The sequence below is a fragment of the Callithrix jacchus genome, chromosome 16 (genome assembly GCF_049354715.1).
Source record: "Callithrix jacchus isolate 240 chromosome 16, calJac240_pri, whole genome shotgun sequence".
Taxonomy (NCBI): Eukaryota; Metazoa; Chordata; class Mammalia; order Primates; family Cebidae; genus Callithrix; species Callithrix jacchus.
The window spans coordinates 97,415,031-97,439,525 of NC_133517.1; the positions used below are offsets into that span (position 1 = coordinate 97,415,031).

Genomic DNA, 24,495 nt, shown 5'->3' on the forward strand with positions numbered 1-24,495 from the left:
TGACTGAGCAAAGAAAGTGGTTTCTGGAGTTGGAAACTACTTTTGGGGAAGATGCTAGGAACACTGTTGAAATGACAACAAAGGATTTAGAATATTCTATAATCTCATTTTATAGAACAGCAGCAGAGTTTGAGAGGATTGACTCCAATTTTGAAAGAAGTTCTGTTGTGGGTAAAATGACATTAAAGAGCAGCACATGATACAGAGAACTCTTTCATAAAGAAAGATTCAATACATGTGGTGAACTACATTATTGACTTATTTTAAGAAACTGCCACAGCTACCCCAACCTTCAGCAATCACTACCCAGATCAGTCAGCAGCCATCAACATCAAAACAAGACCCTCCATCAGCAACAAGATTATGACGCACTGAGTGCTCAGATGATCATTACCACATTTTAGCAATCAGGTATTTTTAAATTAAGGTCTGTACATTTTAAAATACATAATGCTATTGTACACTTCACAGACTACAGTATACTATAAAGACAACTCTATATATACTGGGAAACCAAAAAATTTGTGCCACTTGCTTTATTGAAATATTTGCTTTATTGAGTATTCATTATTCTGATAGTCATTATTTATTGGAGTAGTCTGGAACCAGACTCTCAATATGTCTGAGGTATGCCTGTATAGTATTTTTGAAAATAACTAGCCAAATTAAAACAGAAAAAGTCTTATGGTAACTTTGTTCAAAGAAAAATACAGATTTTCTTATATTCATTATTGATTATTTACCTGCTTCTATAGTGATCAATATTGAAACTCTCTATTTTACATTTCACTTTGGTATATACATCCTGGACATCTATGGAAGCACTGAGATCTTCTAGTTCACTGACCATACAAACCTCTGCAATAAGAAGCAAACAGTAATATCAATACAGTCTTCACAATTAATATTACAAGTTTTTATTTTACATTTTACATTGACATATGCATACTGGATATGTACAGAGGCACTGAGATCATAAAAACTTCTAGAATAATAAGCAAAATTTATATCAACACAGGCCTTTCAATTAAGATAAGACATTTATTTCAAGAAAGGGGAAATCTCAGTGAATGTTTGAAGTGTTATATTTGGTATCAGCCAAGGATTTTCCCGATACTTTTAGTACTAACACTATAATGTATCAATATGACCACTGAGGAAAATTCCTCATGGTCTTTTAGATGAATTTTAATACAAATAGGACAAAATTTAGGTATTATAAAGTCAAGAAAAATATGTACATATAAACCTTAATTGTTAATAAGATTCAACATTTTAGCACAGCAATTAGAAATGTCTTGAATTAGATCTAATAATACTTATTTAATTACAAATGACAATAATAAATTAACTTTAATATTTCTTCCAAAATAGCATTTAATATTTGTACTTTTCAATAAAGAAGAAAAGCAATCCTGTACCTGTGCCTTTGTTTTCAGGATCTGGAGCAAACAGCTTTATAGTAATTTTGGGAAGCACCCACTGCATCCATAGACTAACACGTCCACTGGTTCCACCAATATTACTTGTAGTTTGTTCCAAGGTCACAGAATCTGAGAATGGTGAGTCCTCACCTGCTTGTATAGAATCTCCCTGGGGGGGAAGGAAAACAACAACAACAACTTATTTTGTAACGTAAACAAAAAATACAATTTATAAATTAAAATCAGTAATTATTATTTATAGCTTTTCCACATCTTTTATGCAAATGACAATTATATAAATGTTAATACTAATACATAAACATATACTTCTCAAATGATTTTTATTGTTATAAAGTACATGCATGTTTTCAGCTTCCTCTAAAAGTAGGTAAAATCTAAAAAAGGTCAGGATTATACTAGTGAGTATGTTCCTATCGTGTAGTCTGCAAGCTACAGTGAAGGGGCTAATCTGTATTGAGGAATAAAGTTTTACTAGATCACAGCCACATCCATTCATTTAATGACTATATCTGACTTCTTTTCAGCAGAGTTGAGTAGTTGCTACAGAGAAGTTATGATCCACAAAGCCTAAAGGTATTTATTAACTAGCCCTTTACAGAAAAAGTTTGCCTACCCCTTCTATAGATTATTTATAACTGAATCTAGAATAACTATACAGCAAAGTGATTGTCACAGTTTAAGAAACAGCAAAATATTAAGCATGCCTTCCATGCTAATTGAAAAGATATTAAAATTAGCTTTGACAAAAGATTTTTCAAAATGTTTCATACGGGGAAAGGTTTCTTAGTGGAACAGAGCATAAGCTTATCTGATTTAACAAATACATACTGAACTCTGAATAGTATTAGGTCCTAAATTCAGTGCTAATAAACTTCCTGTCAAAGGTTTGTTGGTCTGTTTTGGTCTTTTCAGCAGCTTTTAGTAGGCCAAATAAAATAAACCCTTTTATTTAAAGTTCAATTGGAGCTGATAGCTTCAGTCTCAAATGCAGAAGAGATGCTGCAATCATTGATATGTTGAGTTCTTTTAGAATTAGCTATGAAGTATTGGGGTCTTAAAATTCCAAACTTTGCTGTCCATTTGAAATTGGCAAACAAAACTTGGGAGTTTAACCCATATACTCTGAAAACAGACCAAACACAATATAACATTCTCATTTGTTTAAAGATGTGTGTATGTAGATATATATATTTAAAAAAATATATATATATATGTATTTACATGTCAGTTATATATACTTAGTTAAGCTTAATATGGCAGGCAGTATGGCATACCAGGTTAAGGTATTCAGATGCCAGTCATGTAATTTTAGGCAAGTAGTTTAACTTCTCTGAGTCCGTTTACTCCTCTGTAAAATTGTTATAACAATATTTATCTCTTACAGTTAAGATTAAATAACAATATTAATGTTAATAAAGTATATACACATAGAAAATATTTCATAAATGGTAGATATAATTATCATTATCAAGTTGAACCAGTGCTTAAGAAACTGTTCGGTCACATTCTTATAGAGTTTGGTCCCTCTACTGCTTTTCTCATTTTCTTTCTAACTTCAGCCACACTTGCTTTTGCTGTATATCCTCAACTTCCAATAGTTCATTGTTACTCTGAACATCTCAAACAAAAATGTTAATTTCCTGTGTTAAGGAGTCAACTGCCAGAACAAAACACCCCTTAAAAGTTAAATGAAGACAATATAATATGGTCAGTACGCCATTTTCCATAGACAGCTTGTCAGACCAGAAGTCACTCATCTCTAAACACTTAAAAGCAGGAATGATCATTAAAATCCTGTACAAAACAAACCAAAGCCTCGGCTCTCATTACCACAGACATGCCATCTAGACAAAGGTATATTCAGCTCCTACATGAAGCTTTTACTTTAACCTCATTGTTTTACAGCCTCTTTCAGTCAGAAGAAAATTCAATTTCCCTGCAACCTCAGAAGGAGGGCAAAGGGAAAGATTTTCATAGATCACAGGCAAATGTTTATTGCAAGAACACTCAGGCACCAAGCATAGCAAAGCAATAGTGTTCTGGGATTTACTATGAGAGAAAATTATAGAGTTAATCCTGAAGATAGTATAGTTACTCTTTGTCCCAATATACCAAGCAAAGCAAATAGCTCACTGTCTGTGGGGATTTCATATAAATGCTTTTACAAAATAAATAGTTCTAAATCTGCTACAATTGAAATTCCTAAAACTTGAAGAGCTATAAAAAAAAGCAGGTTTTTGGTTAGCTGTCTAATGTAAAACACACAACATCTAATAAAAAGCACAAACTAATTCCAGATAAGGATGCTTATGAAATAAAAGACAATATAAGATAGCCTTTCTTTATGGATAGTTTTTTAGAGTAGAAGTATGCTTAAATTAAGTCCTCCCTCCAACAGATACAACAACATCATATTCTAAGAATGAAAAACTGCAGAGAAAACAGCATCTCAAATCAACAAGACTTTAATTTTTAACACTACTGAGTACACTTGGTAAGAATGCTAAGAAAACTGTGGCTGCAAATTTAGTAAGCACTCCTCAGTAAAAGCTTTGCTCTACTTCCTCATGCAGTTTCAATTTTCATTTTGTATTTACAGCATTTGGTTTGGTATTGTTAAAGATGTTTGTGCATTAATTTTCTGCTCTGTTTCCAAATCTATTGTGAAAATCAGGCCAGAAATGAAGATGCTGAACTATTTTCCCATATGTCCTTAGGCCAAGTTCTAAAGTACACAGTTCAATTCTTTTACCATTTTGTTGCAAATTGACCAAAATACTAAGTTTATTTTCCTAGGCAAATTTATCTTTGTTCATTTGGAAGAGCAAACGCTTTATAGCCCTTCATCCTTGGCCTGCTTCAGAGCTTAAGGATGATCATAGTTTTGGCCCCATTGCTACTCTTATCAAAATAACTCCCGCATTCTTGTTCAATAACGAAACTCCCCAAAGGGCTAAACACTTTGACCATGGTGTGTACTTAAATCAATAGCAACAAGTGGCCTGCTGTGGTCTCCACTACCTTTGCTCTGTTTCAATGCAAGAGTGGGAAAAAAATGATTAAGTGTTTTAAGCTCAGTACTTAAGCTTCAAACTCATATTTCCCACTTTACCATGACTCAGATTGAAATACAGGAAGCTAGAGCTGTATGTGCACAAAAGTACAGTGCTCCTTATCAACATGTCAGCATGAAAAGAATTACTCATAAAGTATAAATCATCTAAGGATCATATAAACAAATACTTCTATTTAATACAAACAATTGTTAGAATGTGTTTTCTTTAACTAGATTCATTTACAGTAAGTTCTCTATATTCGATAGTTTTGACCCAACTAAGCAAGATAAACAATGTTTTAATAGTAAAATGTTTAAAAATTTGAATGACTGTTTTCTAGTGCAAATTACAATGTAAAAAAATCAAACCTCCAATTTCAAAGGGGTCCACAGATACATAATTGATATAAATAACACAAGAACTGTAAGATAACCTCAGATTATTAGGTTATATTTACATAATAAAACTGTGAATTTTTAAAAATCAAGTAGCCAATAATTTAGAGACAATTTTTGATATTAATATTTTGAAATAGGAAAGGCTTTATACACAAAACATTTCATTGAATGGCGTGTGATGGCCAAACAAGAACCTTCATTTTTCTAACCTATTTTATCTTTATTTTTTCCACACCTATTCAAATGATAAGATGATAGTCCAAATGTTATGATTTCTATAGTTTGAATAAAAGTTTCTCTCTAAATGTTAAGGATAAAACCACTTAAAGAATAATATGAAATCTAATAAAGTAAGTACTTTCAGGAGAAGATTTAAAACGATTTGAGAAATTCTAAAAATAGCAATTGAGCAAATTCAAACTAGATACACTATCTAAACGGTTGTTTGAATAATAATTTGAGGCAGACTACTGTGTAGGTTAATTGCACTTGAATAACTGAAAAACTGACAAGAGTTTTGCTACTACAGCAGACTCTGTTAACGACTCTAAAGTTAATGCAAAACAACCTCTCAGTCCAGTATTCACTTTTCAATTAACTGAAAATTAATGTATGTTAAACAGTTACTGGACATTAAATAAGGAACCATTTCATTCTTATTTATTTTAATTAGGCTGATAATAAAGCAATTTTAATTCTTGGATTAATAAACAATGCCTGTCACACTTTGTCATGACCCTAGACTTCCAAACATTGAGCGGTTAATATATCAATTTTTACTTTAGGTAGAGTTGTAAATAAATATTCTAGTAGTCACTCAGCATTTTAGATTTTTCTAAAGCTTTGAAATTATTTCCTATACTACTGCTGTGATTAAGGAAGATATTACCAAAAACATTTTGTATACACAGAAAAAGTTAAAAAACACACTAAATGATTTGCCTAAAATCACAACTTGGAGGAATTTAATTTTGTCAACACAATCTAATCTTTTAAAATCACATTTATTGAAACTACTGAAAACTCAGAGATCCAAAATATCATTTTCTATAGTTATAACAGTTTCCCAAAGACATATAGGTTATGAATGTGTCCTGTAACAGAAGGATGTGAGTGTGTGCATACGTGTGTATATATGTATGTATGTGTTTGCTTTGTTTACTTGTCATGAAGAGGAATCATCAAAATGTCAGTGCTTTTAATTAGTGTTTATTGTTGTGCTGTCCTGTAGGCAAAATAGCATAAAAATTTTAATGAGTATAATTACATAATGTTCCACTTTTTAGACCACTTACCTGAACAAAAATTTCTGACAACTTAAACTAGCTGAAGTACAGTGTAGTATGTTCATAAAATATAAATTTTTAATTATCTTTAGAACAAATGTAAGACTGAGTGCGGCAGTAACAGCTGGCTGTATCCCACCAAATTTTGCTCTCCCTTCTATAATACAAAATTGTCTCTGAGTAACAGTAATCCAACTACTGGCTAAATTTCTCAGCCCACCTTGGAATTATGTTTATACACACATCCATGCCCCATCATTATTGTAAATTCCTCTAAGAATAAAGGAACATATCTTGAATACGTAGATTTTAAAGAAAGGGCTAAACATTAATAAGCTAAGAAAAAAATTTAAGAAATTCGCAAAAAAAACAGAATAAAACCAATAAAAAAGCAATCTCTCTCTCAGCCTAAGTAGGTCAACAAAGTTACCCTTGAGAATTTTTAAAAACAACTCTAAAGTGGATATAGGTTTCAGGGCTTGATTTCATACTGCCTAAATGTTTCAAAAAACTTCTAGCTATAAAGTTAATAGTATGGTGGTTCCAAGCTAGTGGTAGCCCCTGAAGTCCCTTAGAGAAGCAAACACATGAAACCCCTTTGTTGGGGGACAGGCCCTCAACCACCATGTAAGGGCTTCATAGAAGAAGTTCCATTGATGAAGAACATCCAACACAAAATTACACAGTGCCCAAGAAAACAATCTAGCATAGGCAAAATTTAAGAAAACAATAAGTGGTCAGATTCAACTCTAAAGAAGTTCAGATACCAGATCTGATAAAAAAAAATGTTTAAAATGACTAAGGACATAAACAACAAACTGAAAATACAAACTCATTGTATATATAGTTTTATGTATTTACATAAAAATATGTGTAGCAACTTAATGAACATGTGCATCTCTATGCCATGTACCACAATAAATGTGATTTAAATTAATCATAATGTGAGTTAGTATTCCAAAATTATTTAACATCTATATTCTGAAGAAGAGTATGTTTATAACCTACTTTGAACCATGCTTAAAATAAATTGGGGTTATCCTTTGATAATAAAGATAATGAGTGATGAGTAGTGATGGAGAGTTTATATTTCACATCTTGTAAGTCATTGGAAGCCTCTCTGTTTGAATCATTTTACTTGTAATCTATAGTATTTGACTTAACAAATATTTCAGATAGAAAAGAAAAACAGTATAAAAAGTACAAGAAAAAGAAAAAGCATAGAAAAAGAAAAAGCAATTAAGGGCCAGTTTATCAATGTGTCTTTGGCTATTTGTACAGAGTTTAATTAGAGCCAAAAGAATGCTAGAGGTTTCCCTCCACAATAAAGAAAACTATAAAGAGATAATTATGGTCAATTTAAAATATTGCCTAATATTTTTCAAATAAACTGGAAAATTTATTCAAAAATTACTACAGTCCTCGCCAGAGAAATTAGGCAACAAAAAGAAATAAAAGGCAACCAAACTGGAAAGGAAAAAGTAAAACTGCAGCTTTTAGCAGATGATATAATCTTATATATATATATAACTACAGATTCCAAGAAAATTTTAGAACTAATAAGGAATTCCACAAAGCTGTGGTATACAACACCAACATACAAAAATCAGTTGTATTTCTATGCATTAAAAGTGAACAATACAGAAAGAAAATTAGTAGAATAATTCCATTTAAAATAGCATCTAAAATAATGAAATTCTTTAGAATAAACATAACGGAGGAGGTTAAAGACATATAATGAAAACTATGAAATATTGCTAAAAGAAATTAAGGTGACACAAATAAATAAAAAAAAATCCAGTGTTCATACATTGGAATATTTAATATTAAGATGCTGAGTTACTGTTTAATGGACACGAAGTTTTGGTTGGGGAAGATGAAAAAATACTGGAGACTGTTATGAAGGTTGTACAACAATATGAACGTACTTAATTCCACATAATTATATCCTTAAAATGGTAAATTTATGTTATGTATATTTTACCACAATAAAAAAATTAAGCCAAAAAAGTTAACAGTAACATAAAATCATGACTGTACAGTAACAAAAATACATTATATGCGTTTAGCATCTATAAGTTATAGGTTTGTTAGTTTTACTTGACATAAATTGGGCCACCAGAGTGGGATAGAAATATTTATCTTATCATTAAGTATTATTTTAACAATATATAGTATAAAATTTAATTCTAGGAACAAGGCAATATCAGTGTTGGAGATGGGTAAAAAAGATCAAGATGCTTCTCTATGTTCTCTTTAAAATAATTAGAGTCCTTTGGTCATACAGTCTTACCATTTCGTTTGCTCTCTGTTTGTTTTGTTTTTGAGACAGAGTCTTGCTCCGTCACGCAGGCTGGAGTGCAGTGGGGGGATCTCGGCTCACTGCAACTTCTGTCTCCCAAGTTCAAGCAGTTCTCCTGTCTGGACCTCCTGGGTAGCTGGGATTACTGGCACACGCCACCACGCCCGGCTACATTTTGTATTTTGAGTAGAGACAGGGTTTTGCCATGTTGGCCAGGCTGGTCTTGAACTCCTGACCTCAGGTGATCTGCCCACCTTGGCCTCCCAAATTGCTGAGATTACAGGTATGACCCACCGTGCCCAGCCTAGTCTCTTTCTCTTCTAATAATCTTCTAAGTTAAAACTTCTGCTATATCCAAATAACATCTGAACTAAGACCTTGCAATTTAGATCAGAAATGTTATAACCAAGTACCTTACAATTAGGATTACTTTGTTAACATGGGAATATATCGTGATTATGTGAATTTTCACATGAAAACCAGTCTTCTAGAGAGTAGGACAAGAGGGAACACTTGCTAACTCATTTACGAAGGCAGTGCAATCTTCTAATACCAAAAGATGACAAGGCTATAAGCAAAAAAAAGCATACAATTCCACAGAATTGGTAAAAAAAAAAAAAAAAAAAAAAAGTCAGTATCACTCATGACTATAGATACTAAAATCCTAAAAGGTTAACAAATTCAATTTAGTTATATACAAAAAGAAAAATATATCACAACCAAGTTGGATTTTTTCTAGAAATACATGGTTAGTTGAATACATGTGAAAATCAATTAGTATAATTAGTCACATTAACAGAATAAAGGAGATAAATTAAGTATACAATAATTTTAATCAAATAAAAATTTTAAATATTGTGGAATTAATTTATCACAAAGTGAGCAAGGCCTCTACAAAAGAAAAAAAAACCCAAATCTTAGCAACACTAAACAGGACAAAAATAGAGGGAAATGTATCATATTCATAGAATACTTGGAGAAACTATGCGTAGATTCAGTTAATAGTTGTACTAACATGTTGGAATGGTTATCAATATTATCCCCATATAACGGGTGATGAAGTTAAGGCACAGAGGTTAAATAAAGTGACCATAAGTTGAAAGCTGTAAAAAAGCAACTTGTCTTGCTTGTCTGACTCCAGAGTCTCTTCCAGAGGTTTCACTAACATAGAATCAAGCTAAAATGAGTCGGCACAGTCCCTACATAGTAATACTAATTTTAATTCACTGTGTTTCAGTTTTCCAGTATATAAAATAAAAATGCTGGTCCAAAGGATCCGTCTGACAATCTTTCTTGAAAATACCACTATAAGTTGACAGAATTAAGAGAAAGATCTTTGCTCACTTGTCAAGCTCCACAAAACTATTATACCAGTGAGAGGGAACCAATTCTTAGAGCTGAGAAAAGGAGAAAAGAGAGAGTTCATAACAACAAAGAGTAGGAAAGTAGCAGACAGTTTAGCTAGTTTTCCCAAGGAAAATACAATACACCTAAGAGAAAATAAATTACTAACGTTCGTTTTTGTTTGAAAGGTTGCTATAGAAACTAAACATACTACTCAAATTTCCCCCTTTTTCCCCTTTGGAACCCACATTTTCTGCCAAAACTTTGAAATATGCTTGAACACAGTAAGGGATAATATTAAGTGCTACTATAACTCTAGACAATTTAGGCTAGTACTAACCAAATGTTGTTAAAATGACAAAGTGCTCTTCTAAGTCAGATAAGTACTGAATAAAGAATCTTTAAAAACACTTCAATTTACTTTCTTTCCCCTCCCTCTATATTTTAACCCAAATACATCAGTTATCAACGAATTCAACAGGGTTAAAATATTAAATACTATTTCTTGTATTATATTAGTTTTAAAATGGTTTTTCAGGTACAAGTCATATAAAAAGCATACAATTTCTTCAAGGCAAAACTATTTCATCAAAAATTAATCATTCCTTATACACCAATGTTCAAAGTATTATTCACAACAGCCAAAAAGGCAGCAATAACCCAGATGTCCAGCCAAAAAAGAACAGATAAACTAAATGTGTTACAGACATACAATGAAATATTACTCAGCTATAAAAAGGAAAGGAATTCTGATACATAATGAATGAACCCTAAATATATTACACAAAGTAGAATAAGCCAGACATAAAAGGACAAATACCACACAATTCCTCTTATATGAAGTACCTAGAATAGGCAAATCTATAGAGACAGAAAGTAGAATAGAGGTTACCAAGGACAGAAGGAGAAGAAAAGATGGAGTAATTTGATGAGCATAGAGATTCTGTCTTGGATGGTGAAAAAGAAATTTGAATACAAGCAATATAGAGACTAAGCTGAAATGAACATTTAGCATTTGTACTACCAAAGCACAGATATTCTGGATAAAATATCAGGTGAATTTAATACAGGAAAGGGCTCTGTATCTTATCTTTGGCCCTCTTGATCTACTCTCCACCCATCACTACCCCCTGTGCTTGGGAAATTAATCTATATGAACAATATGATTGGATATCCTGGTCCTCTGTTTTTTTTCTTGGTTTCAGTCAATGAAAAACAGTGGCAGGAGGTAGAGGGGGTGGAGAATGAAGTCTGGATATTTACTCCCTGTACTGATAACCTCTCTCTCCAGCCCTTTAAGCCTATTGGTGTCAGCAACTGCTCCAGGGTACTCTATCATCTCCTGTTAACTGAGATTTCCTTTTCCAGTTAACATCTTTGTCCTTTTACTAAACTCTCTTAAATTGTCCAATTTCAGACTATCATCTTTTTCCAATACGATAATCAACTTGAAATAAAGACAAATACTATGGTGTCAGAAATGAAGATGAAACACAAAGTCAGGGTAACAAGTAGAAACAGTCCTTGATGGTATGTAGAAGTGTCAAACTCAGGTAAGGGTCTAGGGGTTGAGCAATGACATTGAAACATTCATTCAGGGTCTGCAGACATGGTCTAGAAACTGGTGAGTCCTTTCCATAAAGTCTGGAGATAAAAAGAGCTTCTTTTTAAACAAAAGATACACTAGATGCTAGGCTTCACCAGGCTAAGTAATGCCATGGATGTTTTCCAGATTCCTAAGACAGAGGAAAGGTGAAAGTGGGGGCATGAAAAAAGTCATTCACCGCTGGGCACAGTGGCTCACATCTGTAATCCAGTACTTTAGGAGACCGAGGCAGATGGATCACGAAGTCAGGATTTGAGACCAGCCTTGCCAACATGGTGAAACCCTGTCTCTACTAAAAATACAAAACTTGGCCAGCCATGGTGGCAGGTGCCTGGTGATCCCAGCTACTTGAGAGGCTGAGGCAGAAGAATTGCTTGAAACTGGAAGGCGGAGGTTGCAGTGAGCCAAGATTGTGCCACTGCACTCTACCTGGGCAACAAGAGTAAAACTCCATCTCAAAAAAAGAAGAAAAATTAAAACAAAACTCATTCATGAGAAACTAAATGCTATTACTTGCTAGTGTGGGATGTCAAGTGTCCTTCTTATATGGTAAGACAAACCCTTGTTGATAAAGAAACCTAAAAACTGCCCAAGGTTCCCTGAAATCTCTAGGGCCCTGGCAAGAGCAAATATCAAAATGCTCTAGAGGGACAAGTCTACAACAGAGGGCTCATAGGAATCACACAGAAAAATTAAACTGTTGAAGATGAGTTTACAATAAGAGATTACAAACCACATGAGAAAATGAACCACAAAAAGGGAGAGTCAGCAGACATAACAAAAACTTAGCATCTCAATAAATGCAATTAAGAAAATCTAAAAGGACTATAAGCCAATTATTTTTAAATGTTAAGAAATAAAAGAATGAACAAATCAGGACAGTGTCAGATAACAAAAAGACAAGCAGTGGATCCAGCAGGGACCAAACAGTTAAAGAGTGTTCAACAGATATTATTTAAGTAAAAGGACTTTAATAAAGTAATGACTCACAAAGGTGTGGGCAGGGTAAATGGATTTAACTAGCAATGTTGAGACATAAGGAGACTAGCAACAACAGGAAGCCAAAACCTTGTTTAAATCTTAATAGGCAAAAGAAGGAAGTAGTATTACCTAAGTCCAGTAAGAACTGGAATCACAAAAGAGATGTTCCCTGGCAGGACTGGTACTCCTGGAGAGACCCCATCAGTGCTAGAGATACATGTACTAAGGCCAGGGGAAAACAAGAAAGAAAAACACCATCCTCTCTCTCTTCTTACCCTCTAATCTCCTGATTGTATCAAACACAGAATAACACAAGTGGATTAGAAAAAGCTAAAGGAAGAATTAGTAAACTAGAAAAAGAGAGAGATTTGAGTAAACAACCTAGAAAGAAAACACATAGAGCTACTAATAGCATAAGGAGGGAAAGGAAAAAAAGTTATTGAGACTTTTTTAATAAGGAGAAAAAAATGAGAAGTCACAGAAAGAGAGAATAAAGATAATCAAGTGGTACCGATCAGTGAGAGAGAATTTTCAAGAAATGAAAAAAACATTCCATGAAACCCCAGGATAAAAAAGCACACATTACACTTGATGACAATAACTTACTTTAAAAGGAAGATTAGACTGAAGCAAATCAAGATAACCGTTTAGGAACAGCTCAGGATTGCAGCTCCCAGTGAAAGTGCAGAGGGTGAGTGGACGCCACATTTCCGGACGGATTTTTATTGCCCGCAGACCAGGAGATTGCCAGGCGGAGGAGCCCCATGGGTCGCTGGCATGGCTGTTTTGGCCGGCGCAGCTGTTTTGGCCAGTGTGGCTACTTTGCCCAGCGCGGCTGCTTTGTCAGTGCCCCGGCGTGGCGGTTCTCCAGACAAAATACACTGGTCCAGGTGCCCTTTTAGCTGGCGATTTGAGCCCTGGGAAGTCGCCCATTCATCTGATTAAAAAGGTGACTGAACAGGAAGCCAGGCCAGGAGATTCCTGGGCAAAGAAAGCGCCATGAATCTCAGCACCACTGTTTAAGCCAGCGCAGAGAGTCACCGCACGGGAAATCACAGAGATCCCGGTGCCTTTTCAGCAGGTGGCTGGGAACACCTGGGAGAGAGTCAACTGTTCAAAAAAAAAAAAGGCTCTGAGGCAGGGAGCCAGGTAATCAGGCTCAGCTGGTCCCACCCCCACAAAAGAACAGCAATCAGAAACTCTCTGGATTGAGAGTTTCACAGCAAGCACAGCTGAACCCGGGATGGTCCAGCTCTGTGGGGGAGGGGTGTCCGCCATTACCGAGGCACTCACCACTCTGGAGATAGTCCACCATGGCTGAGGCAGCCTGCCATTGCCAAGGCAACCTGCCATTACAGAGAGAGTCCTCCAATACAGAGGTGAACCACCATTGCCGAGGCAGTTCTAACTGCCCCCATATAAACAGGACTGCAGGGAAGTTCACACGGCAGTTGGACAAAGCCCACAGCAGCTCAGCAAAGCCTCTGCAGGCAGACAGTGGCTAGGCTGCCTACTTGCTGGGCAGGGAAGCCCTGAAAAAAAAGGCAGCAGCACAACAGAAACTCATAAATAAAGCCCTAACTCCCTGGGACAGAGCACCTGACAACAAAAAGCAGTTTATGAGTTCTGCTGCAGCAGACCTAAACGTACCTGCCCAGCAGCTCTGAATGAACAACAGAGCTCACAGCTCAGCACTTGAGCTCCCATAAAGAACAGACTGTCTCCTCAAGCAGCTCTCTGACCCTCGTATAGTCAAAGAGTCACCTGATAAAGGAGAGATCAGACTGACATTTGGTGGGTATCCTTCTGGGACAAAGATAGCAGAAGAAGAAACTGGTAGCAACCCTTACTGTTCTGCAGCTGCTGTAGCTGATCCCCAGCAAGCAGGGCCTGGAGTAGCCCTCAGCAGTCCTACAGCAGAGGAGCCAGACTGTTAGAAGGAAGAATAAGAAACAGAAATAACTTCATCATCAACGGGACGTCCTCTTAGAGACCCAATCTGAAAATCAGCAACTACAAAGATGACAGGTAGATAAATCCACAAAGATGGGAAGAAACCAGTGCAAAAAGGAGGAAAACACCCGAAACTAGAACACCTCTACACCTACAAGGGATCACAACTCCTCACCAGCAAGGAAGTGAGGCTGGATAGAGAATGAGTGTGATGCAAGGACAGAATCAGACTTCAGAAGGTGGGTAATGAGAAACTTCTGTGAGTTAAAAGAACATGTTCTAACCCAATGCAAAGAAACTAAGAACCTTGAAAAAAGATTTGACGAAATGCTAATGAGAATGGACAACTTAGAGAGGAATATAAGTGAATTAATGGAGCTGAAAAACACAACACGAGAACTTCACGAAGCATGCACAAGTTTCAACAGCCGAACTGACCAAGCAGAAGAAAGGATATCAGAGGTCGAGGATCAACTCAATGAAATAAAACGAGAAGGCAAGATTAGAGAAAAACGTGTAAAAAGAAATGAACAAAGTCTCCAAGAAACATGGAATTATGTGAAAAGACCTAATCTATGTTTGATAGGTGTACCTGAATGTGATGAAGAGAATGAATCCAAGCTGGAAAATACTCTTCAGGATATTATCCAGGAAAACTTCCCCAACCTAGCAAGGCAGGCCAATATTCAAGTCCAGGAAATAGAGAACACCACAAAGATGTTCCTCAAGAAGAGCAACCCCAAGGCACATAATCGTCAGATTCACCAGGGTTGAAATGAAGGAGAAAATGCTAAGGGCAGCCAGAGAGAAAGGTCGGGTCACCCACAAAGAAAAGCCTATCAGACTCACAGCAGATCTCACAGCAGAAACCCTCCAAGCCAGAAGAGAGTGGGGGCCAATATTCAACATCCTTAAAGAAAAGAACTTTCAACCCAGAATTTCATATCCAGCCAAACTAAGCTTCATAATTGAAGGAAAAATAAAATCCTTTGTGAACAAGCAAGTATTCAGAGATTTTGTCACCACCAGGCCCACTTTACAAGAGCTCCTGAAAGAGGCACTACACATAGAAAGGAACAACCAGTACCAGCCACTCCGAAAACATATCAAATGGTAAACAGCATAAACAAAATAAAGAATCTGCATCAACTAACCAGTAAAACAGCCAGCTAGCATCAAAATGGCAGAATCAAATTCACACATAACAATATTAACCCTAAATGTAAATGCCCCAATCAAAAGACACAGACTGGCAAGTTGGATAAAAAGGCAAAACCCATCAGCGTGCTGTATCCAGGAAACCCATCTCACATGCAAGGATACACAAAGGCTCAAAATAAAGGGATGGAGGAAGATTTACCAAGCAAATGGAGAGCAAAAAAAGGCAGGAGTTGCAATTCTCATCTCTGATAAAATAGACTTTAAAGCAACAAAGATCAAAAGACACAAAGAAGGACATTACATAATGGTAAAAGAATCAATGCAACAAGAAGAGCTAACAATCCTAAATATATATGCACCCAATACAGGAGCACCCAGATACATAAGGCAAGTTCTTAATGACTTACAAAGAGACTTAGACTCCCACAAAATAATAGTGGGAGACTTTAACACCCCATTGCCAATGTTAGACAGATCAACCAGACAGAAAATTACAAGGATATCTAGGACTTGAACTCAGACTTAAAACAAGCAAACCTAATAGACATTTTCAGAACTCTCCACCCCAAATCCACAGAATACACATTCTTCTCAGCACCACATCACACCTACTCTAAAATTGACCACATAATTGGAAGTAAATCACTCCTCAGCAAATGCAAAAGAACGGAAATCATAACAAACAGCCTCTCAGACCACAGTGCAATCAAGTTAGAACTCAGAATTCAGAAACCAACCCAAAACCGCACAGCTTCATGGAAACTGAACAACTGGCTCTTGAATGTTGACTGGATAAACAATGAAATGAAGGCAGAAATAAAGATGATCTTTGAAACCAACAAGAATGAAAACACAACATACCAGAATCTCTGGGACACATTTAAAGCAGTCTCCAGAGGAAAATATATAGCAATAAGTGCCCACATAAGAAGAAAGGAGAGATCTAAAATTGACACCCTATCATCAAAATTGAAAGGGCTGGAGGAGCAAGATCAAAAAAACCCAAAACCTAGCAGAAGACAAGAAATAACTAATACCAGAGCAGAACTGACGGAGATGGAGACACAAAAAAACCCTTAAAAAAAATCAATAAATCCAGGAGCTGGTTTTTTGAAAAGATCAACAAAATAGACCGCTGGCCAGATTAATAAAAAAGAAAAGGGAGAAGAATCGAATAGATGCAATAGAAAATGATAAATGGGATATCACCACCGATTTCACAGAAATGCAAACTACAATCAGAGATTACTATAAACAACTCGATGCACATAAACCAGTAAACCTGGAAGAAATGGATAAATTCCTGGACACTCACACCCTTCCAAGCCTAAACCAGGAAGAAGTTAAAACCTTGAATAGATCAATAATAAGGGCTGAAGTTGAGGCAGCAATTAATAGCCTACCAACCAAAAAAAGTCCACGTCCAGACAGGTTCACAGCTGAATTCTACCAGACATATAAAGAGGAGCACAGTTTACAATAGCAAAGACCTGGAAGCAACCCAAATGCCCATCCATGATAGACTGGACAGGGAAAATGTGGCACATATACACCATGGAATATTATGCAGCCATCAAAAATGATGAGTTCGTGTCCTTTGTAGGGACATGGATGAACCTGGAGACCATCATTCTCAGCAAACTGACACAAGAACAGAAAATGAAATACCGCATGTTCTCACTCAGAGGAGGGTGTTGAACAATGAGAACAATGGACACAGGGAGGGGAGCAGTACACACTGGGGTCTGTTGTGGGGAATACGGGAGGGACAGAGGTGGGTGGGGAGTTGGGGAGAGATAGCATGGGGAGAAATGCCAGATATAATTAAGGGGAGGAAAGCAGCAAATCACACTGCCACATGTGTACCTATGCAACTATCTTGCATGTTCTTCACATGTACCCCCAAACCTAAAATGCAATAAAAAATAAAAAATTTTTTAAAAAAAAGGAAGATTAACCAATGAAATAAGCCATTGAGTCATATAATAAAATCTAGGAACTCTAGAGTCAGGATGCAGAGGTTTTAATTTCAGCTCTGCTACTTATTATCTTTACGCCTTTGAGCAAATCACTTATCCTCAAATACTTCACTGTAAAATGGAAAGTGTAATATAACCTCCCTTATAATACTGGTTTGGGAATTATATGAGATAATGCTTGTAGCCTGGCAAGGTGGCTCACACATGTAATCCTAACACTTTGGGAGGCTGAGGCAGGTAGACTGCCTGAGCTCAGGAGTTCCAGACCACCCTGGGCCACATAGTGAAACTCTGTCTCTACTAAAATACAAAATACAAAAAAAATTTGCAGGGTGTGGTAGTGCACATCTGTAGTCACAGCCACTCAGGAGGCTGAGGCAGGAGAATTACTTGAACCCAGAAGATGGAGGTTGCAGTGAGACAAGATCTTACCATTATACTACAGCCTGGGCAACAGAGTGAGACTCTGTCCTGTCTCAAAAAGAGATAATGATTGTAAAGTACTTAGTTTAGTGAGTACTCCAAAGGGAAAGCTAATACAAATCTCCTTCATAAAATTTTTGCATTAGGCATGGAGTATAGGCAAATTTCTATATACACATGGTACTATTTAAACATTTTCAATTTAGTGAGTCTTCATTTTATGTTCCCAGCTCTTGTAAAGGTAGGAACAACACTAGGATTTACTCAAAACAGAGCAGGCAAGTAATCAGTCAGTGATATGCTTGATGTAACTTGGTAACAGATTTTTGAAAACCTATTAGAGTTAACTAACTATGTCATTTCAATTTAGTTTTTTATTTTCTTATTAGTCCTGGGCACAAGAAGATTCTGCCACACTAATCAAATGCTGTACCACAGGGGCCCTATGCTGTTATTTGTTATATCATTTTATTACAAAGAGGGAGGAAGGAGCTATAATTAAAAACAATTTCGATGTAACAATGTCATTTAAATTCATTAACACCTTATTAATCAGGCAATAAAAATACTAAGAACATATTTACAAAAGAGAAAGTATAACCTAGAGCTTGCTAACTACTGCACTGAAACACCATGAGATTTGTTACAGCTATGCTGAGACATGGATTACCTTGGCTTTTAGAGACTTTGGGTGGGTCCAGGGTGAATGAAGCTTTCAATGCTGTGGAGATTTTTCTGCTTGCCACATATACAAATAAAATTTCCTACATATGAAGTGATATGAAAAAGATTGGGAAGTACTACTATAACTAACCACAACATATACACTGTATATTTATACCTGTATGCAGATAGTTCTGTTGTCGACACGATAGTGTGGCTAACAGAAAATATTCTTTTAATCAAAAGATTATCAGGACAATGATTACCAGGAGCAGAGAAGGACCCCTAGAGCTTTCCAGCAATGCTACGTTCAAAGAAGCATAAAGGCTTTCGAATGGATTAAAACAAACACGCAAAAAATACAGATATATATAGTCTCCCCCTCATACAGGTCCTCTACAGTCCCATTCGTTCAGTAGCTTCAATAGCGAGAGACCAAGGCTTTATTTCCATCTGGCGGGTAACACATTTAAATACACAGGTAAATTCATCAAAATTACAAAAACATTTTTTACATGGGAATTCAAAGAACAATAACCTAACCTCCCATGTTAGAACCCAAAATAAATGGCATAAAAATAACAGGTCATTAAGCACAGTTCTAGCAGCATTATAAAATAAGGGAAATGGCTTGGACGCAACTTTTGAATTTTGGATGAACTAAATAAACACAGATTGAGTCACAGGTGAAGCATTCATACATCTTAGAGAAAACAATGACTATATTTTCTTACGTCATAATTTACTGACTAATTTTGAAAGAGGTAAATTTAAATCCAGATGCACACATAGTTAATCTTAATCTACCTATAAATATTTTTTGCGAGCAAGAATAGAAATCAAACATGAGATATTCAATAGATAAACACTTCCTTATAAGCTACAAGGTAAACTTGGATCAATGTCTTATTACTGATCACCATATCATAACCATCTTCATAAAAATCTTCCTGCCTGTAAAAAACAAATCAGCTAAATTATTCTAAGATACTTCTCAGCAAACAAGCTTCCCAAGTGGGTTTCAAATTGATATTGGACTAGTAGTAATCATCTATCTCTCTTCTTGACCACAATATATAAATAAGAGAAGAGGGTGCACTTTGAAAATATATGCCACTTCCCCTTCCACCTTCCCCCATGCCTCCATTTTATGAGCTGCTTTATGTGGTTTTTTCTGAATATTAATTTATGAAAGTTTTGCATTAAGATTTTGTCATTTTCAGATCTGTGTCATACAGATCAGATTAAATCTATAGATATTGCAAAACTAACACATCCACTATGAGCAGTTTTCATTGCTTGTCTTTATAGCCTAATCAGAAAAAAATCCTCAACTTTCTAATTCGAAATGAATTACAGTCATATAAAGCTATTGTTAAAATCAGAATTTACTTGTTTTTAAGCAATTTAGCAAAATTTTCCCTTCTTAACTTCCTCACTTTGGCTGATGAGGATACTATTCTTTCGGTATGTATTATTATACATCTACTAAAACAAAATTGTTACTCATGTCTTATTCATTTTTAAATATCCATCTCAAGTGTTATTTTCTCTACAAAATAGCCACAGATCTCTTAGAATGAACTTATTAATCCTTCCTCTATGAATCTAGGGCACGTTTACTTTTATTACATTTCACATCAGGGCCACCATGTCCTTTTGTGTTGTTTGTACACTGAACAATAATCCTACAGTGCATGATTCACACTATACATTGCATAAATGTCAGTCTCTAGATATATGACCAAAAGCTGCAACCATTTCATATGGGCCCTGTCTTTCCTAGACTTGAAATTTCTTTTAAATATTTCTTAAAAAAGAAAAATTTCCAAAAGAGTTGAGTGAGCCCTCCAAAATAGACGTCATGTTCCTCTAAACATTCCTGTAAACGCAGTACTTAGAAAACAACTGTTTCATGGAATATTCTCCTTTCAGCTACTTAATTGTCTCTAAGATTTAGCTGTATTTATCAGTTTCACTTGCACGATCCTTGTCTAGTAACTGATGAAACTTTGATTACTCTACCAAAGGATTTCACAAAATATATTTTGTACACTGTTAATAGGCAGACTAAGAAGACTGGGCTTTTGGTTAAATAAGTTTGGAAACTGCTTCATTCAATAAAGTTAAATAGCTTTTCTTACTGCAGGAATTCGAAAAGATTTTGTATGCTAATACATTGGAAATCTTCAAGAAAGAATTCATTGCTTTTACTCTAGAAAGGATGTATTCCATTAACTTGATACGGGCTCATTTCTAGACATTCTACCTCTTCCTCATTTGGGAAAAAGAAAAGAAAAAAGAAAAAAAATAATCTTATCACCTAGGTTATTGTGATTCTTAAGATGTGAAATGGGCAAGAGAGAAAATTTCCTTGTACAAGGGGTTAAACAGATGTACTCCAAAGTGTTAAAAGCTTTACAGCAGCTGAAATTTGCCCTTTTAATAACTGAGTTTGTTTGCTTTTACTGATTTGTAAGATAAAAGAAATTAACATCCCTTTTCCTTGATTCTTATCCCATTCTGTATCTTGCCAATAGCTTTATTTCCAGAGGAAATGGTGTGTTTTTGTAGAAACAAAAACAAAACTACCTCCATCTACTATAGAACCGCGGTTCTCGTTGGGGAGAGGTCTGTCCTCTAAGCAATGCTTTGGAAATGAATGGGGTATTTTTGGTTGACTCAATCCAGAGTATCATTATGGCATTTAAGGATTAGGAATTAGGGATTCAAGAAGTCCTGTATAGAATAGGGTACTCCTGAAAAATGAAGACTGTCTCACATATATACACATAGGTGAAAATCCTATTTATAAAATGTTAAATCTAAACCTTTTTTTTTCATTTTTGCATGATTTTAATATGCACCAAAAGTTCCAAAATTCAACACTATAATGAAAGACTGAACTATGTTTTGTTTGAAACTTTACCAACAGTTTGTCAGTATATTTTAGAAAATCACGTCGTCGACAGCAATACCACTTGTGGTATTAAACAAAGACAAGTTTATTTGCAGCCATCATATTCACATCAATTTTATGTATCTGACTACTCTATTATGTCTTCTAATGTAGTCATGCCTAAGCAAGGCATTTATATACTGAAGTACATATTACCGTATCTTAAATTACTTTCCTTGTATTTATGCTTTATAGTTTATATAAGATATTATATATTTTTGAAATTATATGTATATGTAAGTTACATTATTTTTTGTTTTCATTTCTGGTTATATTTTCGTTAGTAAAGAAGGCATTATAAAAATATTTCTTATACAAAAGAGGTAGTGGCATGCTATCTTAGGATGTTAAAAATAAAAAGAAAAGCTTTTATGATTGGGAGGAAGAAGGAGAGGGCACTGGGTCTGATAGGGTTGAAAACCACTAATCTAAACCAGGTGACTAGATAATAATAGTCACCTGTTCAAAAAGGTGTAGAGGAACAGAGGTAGAAAAAAGGGGAGCATGACCCTCTTTTTCATTCAGCTTCTACATTTCCATACTTCTGAGGAAACAAACCTTTACTGTGTCTCAGTTTTTACCATTTCACAGAGCCTGCATTGTCCTAGGATAAACGTTCAAGACTTTTCTACAGAAAAAGAACATATCCAACCTACTATTCCTACTATGGGGTACTATAACCTATTGAAAGTGATTAAAAAAAATTCTCGGACCTAAAAGGAATACACACTGCTGCCACAGCTCCTCTTAAACCTTCAGAATCTATCAGTTTTCACAGTGGTGAAGTTATCTTCATTTAAAACTATGATCTGGAGATCATGTTATATATTAACCGTCATTTTGTAAGAGGATTTTCAAAAACACTTACCTCAGTAGTAGTACCAATGTCAGCAGATGGACTGTATGTGCTGGTATCTGGAGGAGCTGTGCCTATACTGCTTCTAACTGGAGAAGTAGGAACTGGCCCTGCCATGGTCTCTGGAGAGCTTGAAGATAGGTTAAGATTGCCTCTCCTATGAATCTTACTCCAGACCTTATTCATGGTATCAGTTAGTTCACAGAAGAGCTGGACCTGAGAGCATAAGAAAAAGAGAATAGAAAATAAGTCTTTCAACTTCCAGTTTCAATCCACTAAAATACTATTAAGAGAAAATTAGTCCAGAAAGTAAGATTTACAAAACAAAACTCTACCAATGCATCACTGATCATTATTAACTTACACTTGAAATTTGCCTCTTACACTGTGATATTTAATAATCAACCTAGCATTTTTATGGATTAAAACCACTGTAATATAAGCACAGCTTATTAGCAAACAGTAGATTTATTTCAATATATGAATAATAGAACACATACAAATGCTCTCAAGCACAGGACAGAATCAAAAAACAAAGACATCCTAGTAAATGTAATTATTTAGTGTAATATAAAATAACTACGATCCTTATTTCTAAATAATTTCCATATCTAAATTTTCTCTGTGTTTCCCAGGAATAAATCTGAAACTGGATTCTTGTCCAACAAAACAAATTGAAAAAGAATGATATAATATCAAATAGTAAGAGGCAAATGTTACATATGAGATTTTTCTACAGATAAAGAACATATCCAACCTACTATTCCCAAAGGAGAGGTCATTCCAATATTCAGAGAAAAAACTGTTTAACTTGCACATTGTTTGACTGAGTCCTAAGATATTTACACAAGGTTTCATAAATAAGCATTAATCATGAAATTTGTATGACAATGTAGTGCCATATACTGTATAAAACAAGCCCAGGAAAAAAAATGCAAACACAATATATAAGCAAATCCACAGCTGGATACCATATTTTGCTTGCCATTAAAAAAAAGTAAAATTCTCATATTTATAAAAAGTTTCAGCCCCAGGACACATCCAGATGATGAAGCTGGCTTCTTATGTGGGCAGAACAGATGCATAAAAACACTGTTGTCAATCCATCCTCATTTGATATAAAACAGCACTTGGGTGTCCAATTTTCTCCTGGTTTTTGTGTACCAAAGTTTCAAATCTCAGGTTATAGCTATTTTTGTTTAAAAGTAATCTAATAGCTAAAAATATTATTTAAAAGTTCTTAGAAAAATATTTGTTCAATCCTTTTGTCCTTCATAATTATGAATGTTTCTCTCTATAAACAACTTTGTTGCAAACCAATTTTTGAGAAGATTATTTTGCTTTTTCTTAAATAATTAGAATTGATAAATAAAGCAAGCACAGACAACAACAACAAAAAGCCAAAACAGGTTCTAAATATTTCTAAGGACATAAAGCTTATTTATTTAAAACAAATCATGCTGCTTTTATTGTCACTACTTCTGATTCCTTTAAGTATTACCATTAAAATACTGTGGCTGAACGGCAATGAGTACATTGTGTGTTTAAAGTGCCATGCAAACCATGACATACACTTTAAACATATTTTTATTTTCAAAGAAGAAAGTTGTTAACAAAATTCAGACTTTTCAAATTCAGAGGGTTAAAGAAATAAGGCAAAACAATCTAGGATACATGTTCAACTTTTATCTCAAGTTGTACTAAAATACTATGCCAAGTAAAGCCACAATGAATTACCACCTCCCATCTTTAGAGTGTCTAAAATGAAAAAGCCTAACTGTATCAAGTATTAGCAAGGATGCAGAGCAACTAACACTCTCATTTTTTGCTGATAGGAATGTCAAACTTAGAACATGATTTGACTGTTTTTGAAAAAGGGATGTACCTACCATATACGATCCAGCCATTCCACTTCTAAATAGTTTCCCAAGAAAAATGAAGCCTATGTTCATACAGAGATGTGTACACAAATGTTCATGGCAGCATTATTTGTAACAGGCAAAAATTGGAAAAAAATCCCAAATGTACCTTGACAGGTACTGAACAAATTAAAGTACATTCATATGACAGGATGGTATTTAGC

The 24,495-nt window shown here is 35.0% G+C and overlaps 1 protein-coding gene across 26 annotated transcripts in view; it reads right to left on the bottom strand.

The window, feature by feature from the left end:
- VPS13B (vacuolar protein sorting 13 homolog B) overlaps window positions 1-24,495 on the bottom strand; it is an 822,207-nt gene that overhangs the window by 383,173 nt on the left and 414,539 nt on the right. For all 26 annotated transcript variants that reach the window (XR_013528186.1, XR_013528187.1, XR_013528188.1 and 23 more), the window contains 3 exons: window positions 22,425-22,628; window positions 1,422-1,593; window positions 744-858 (listed from right to left, as the gene is read on the bottom strand). Coding sequence is in view for 15 of the 26 variants with exons in the window: in XM_017965662.4 (XP_017821151.4) it covers window positions 744-858; window positions 1,422-1,593; window positions 22,425-22,628 (491 nt within the window). In the remaining 11 variants the exon portion in view is untranslated. The remainder of the gene's footprint in view (window positions 1-743; window positions 859-1,421; window positions 1,594-22,424; window positions 22,629-24,495) is intronic.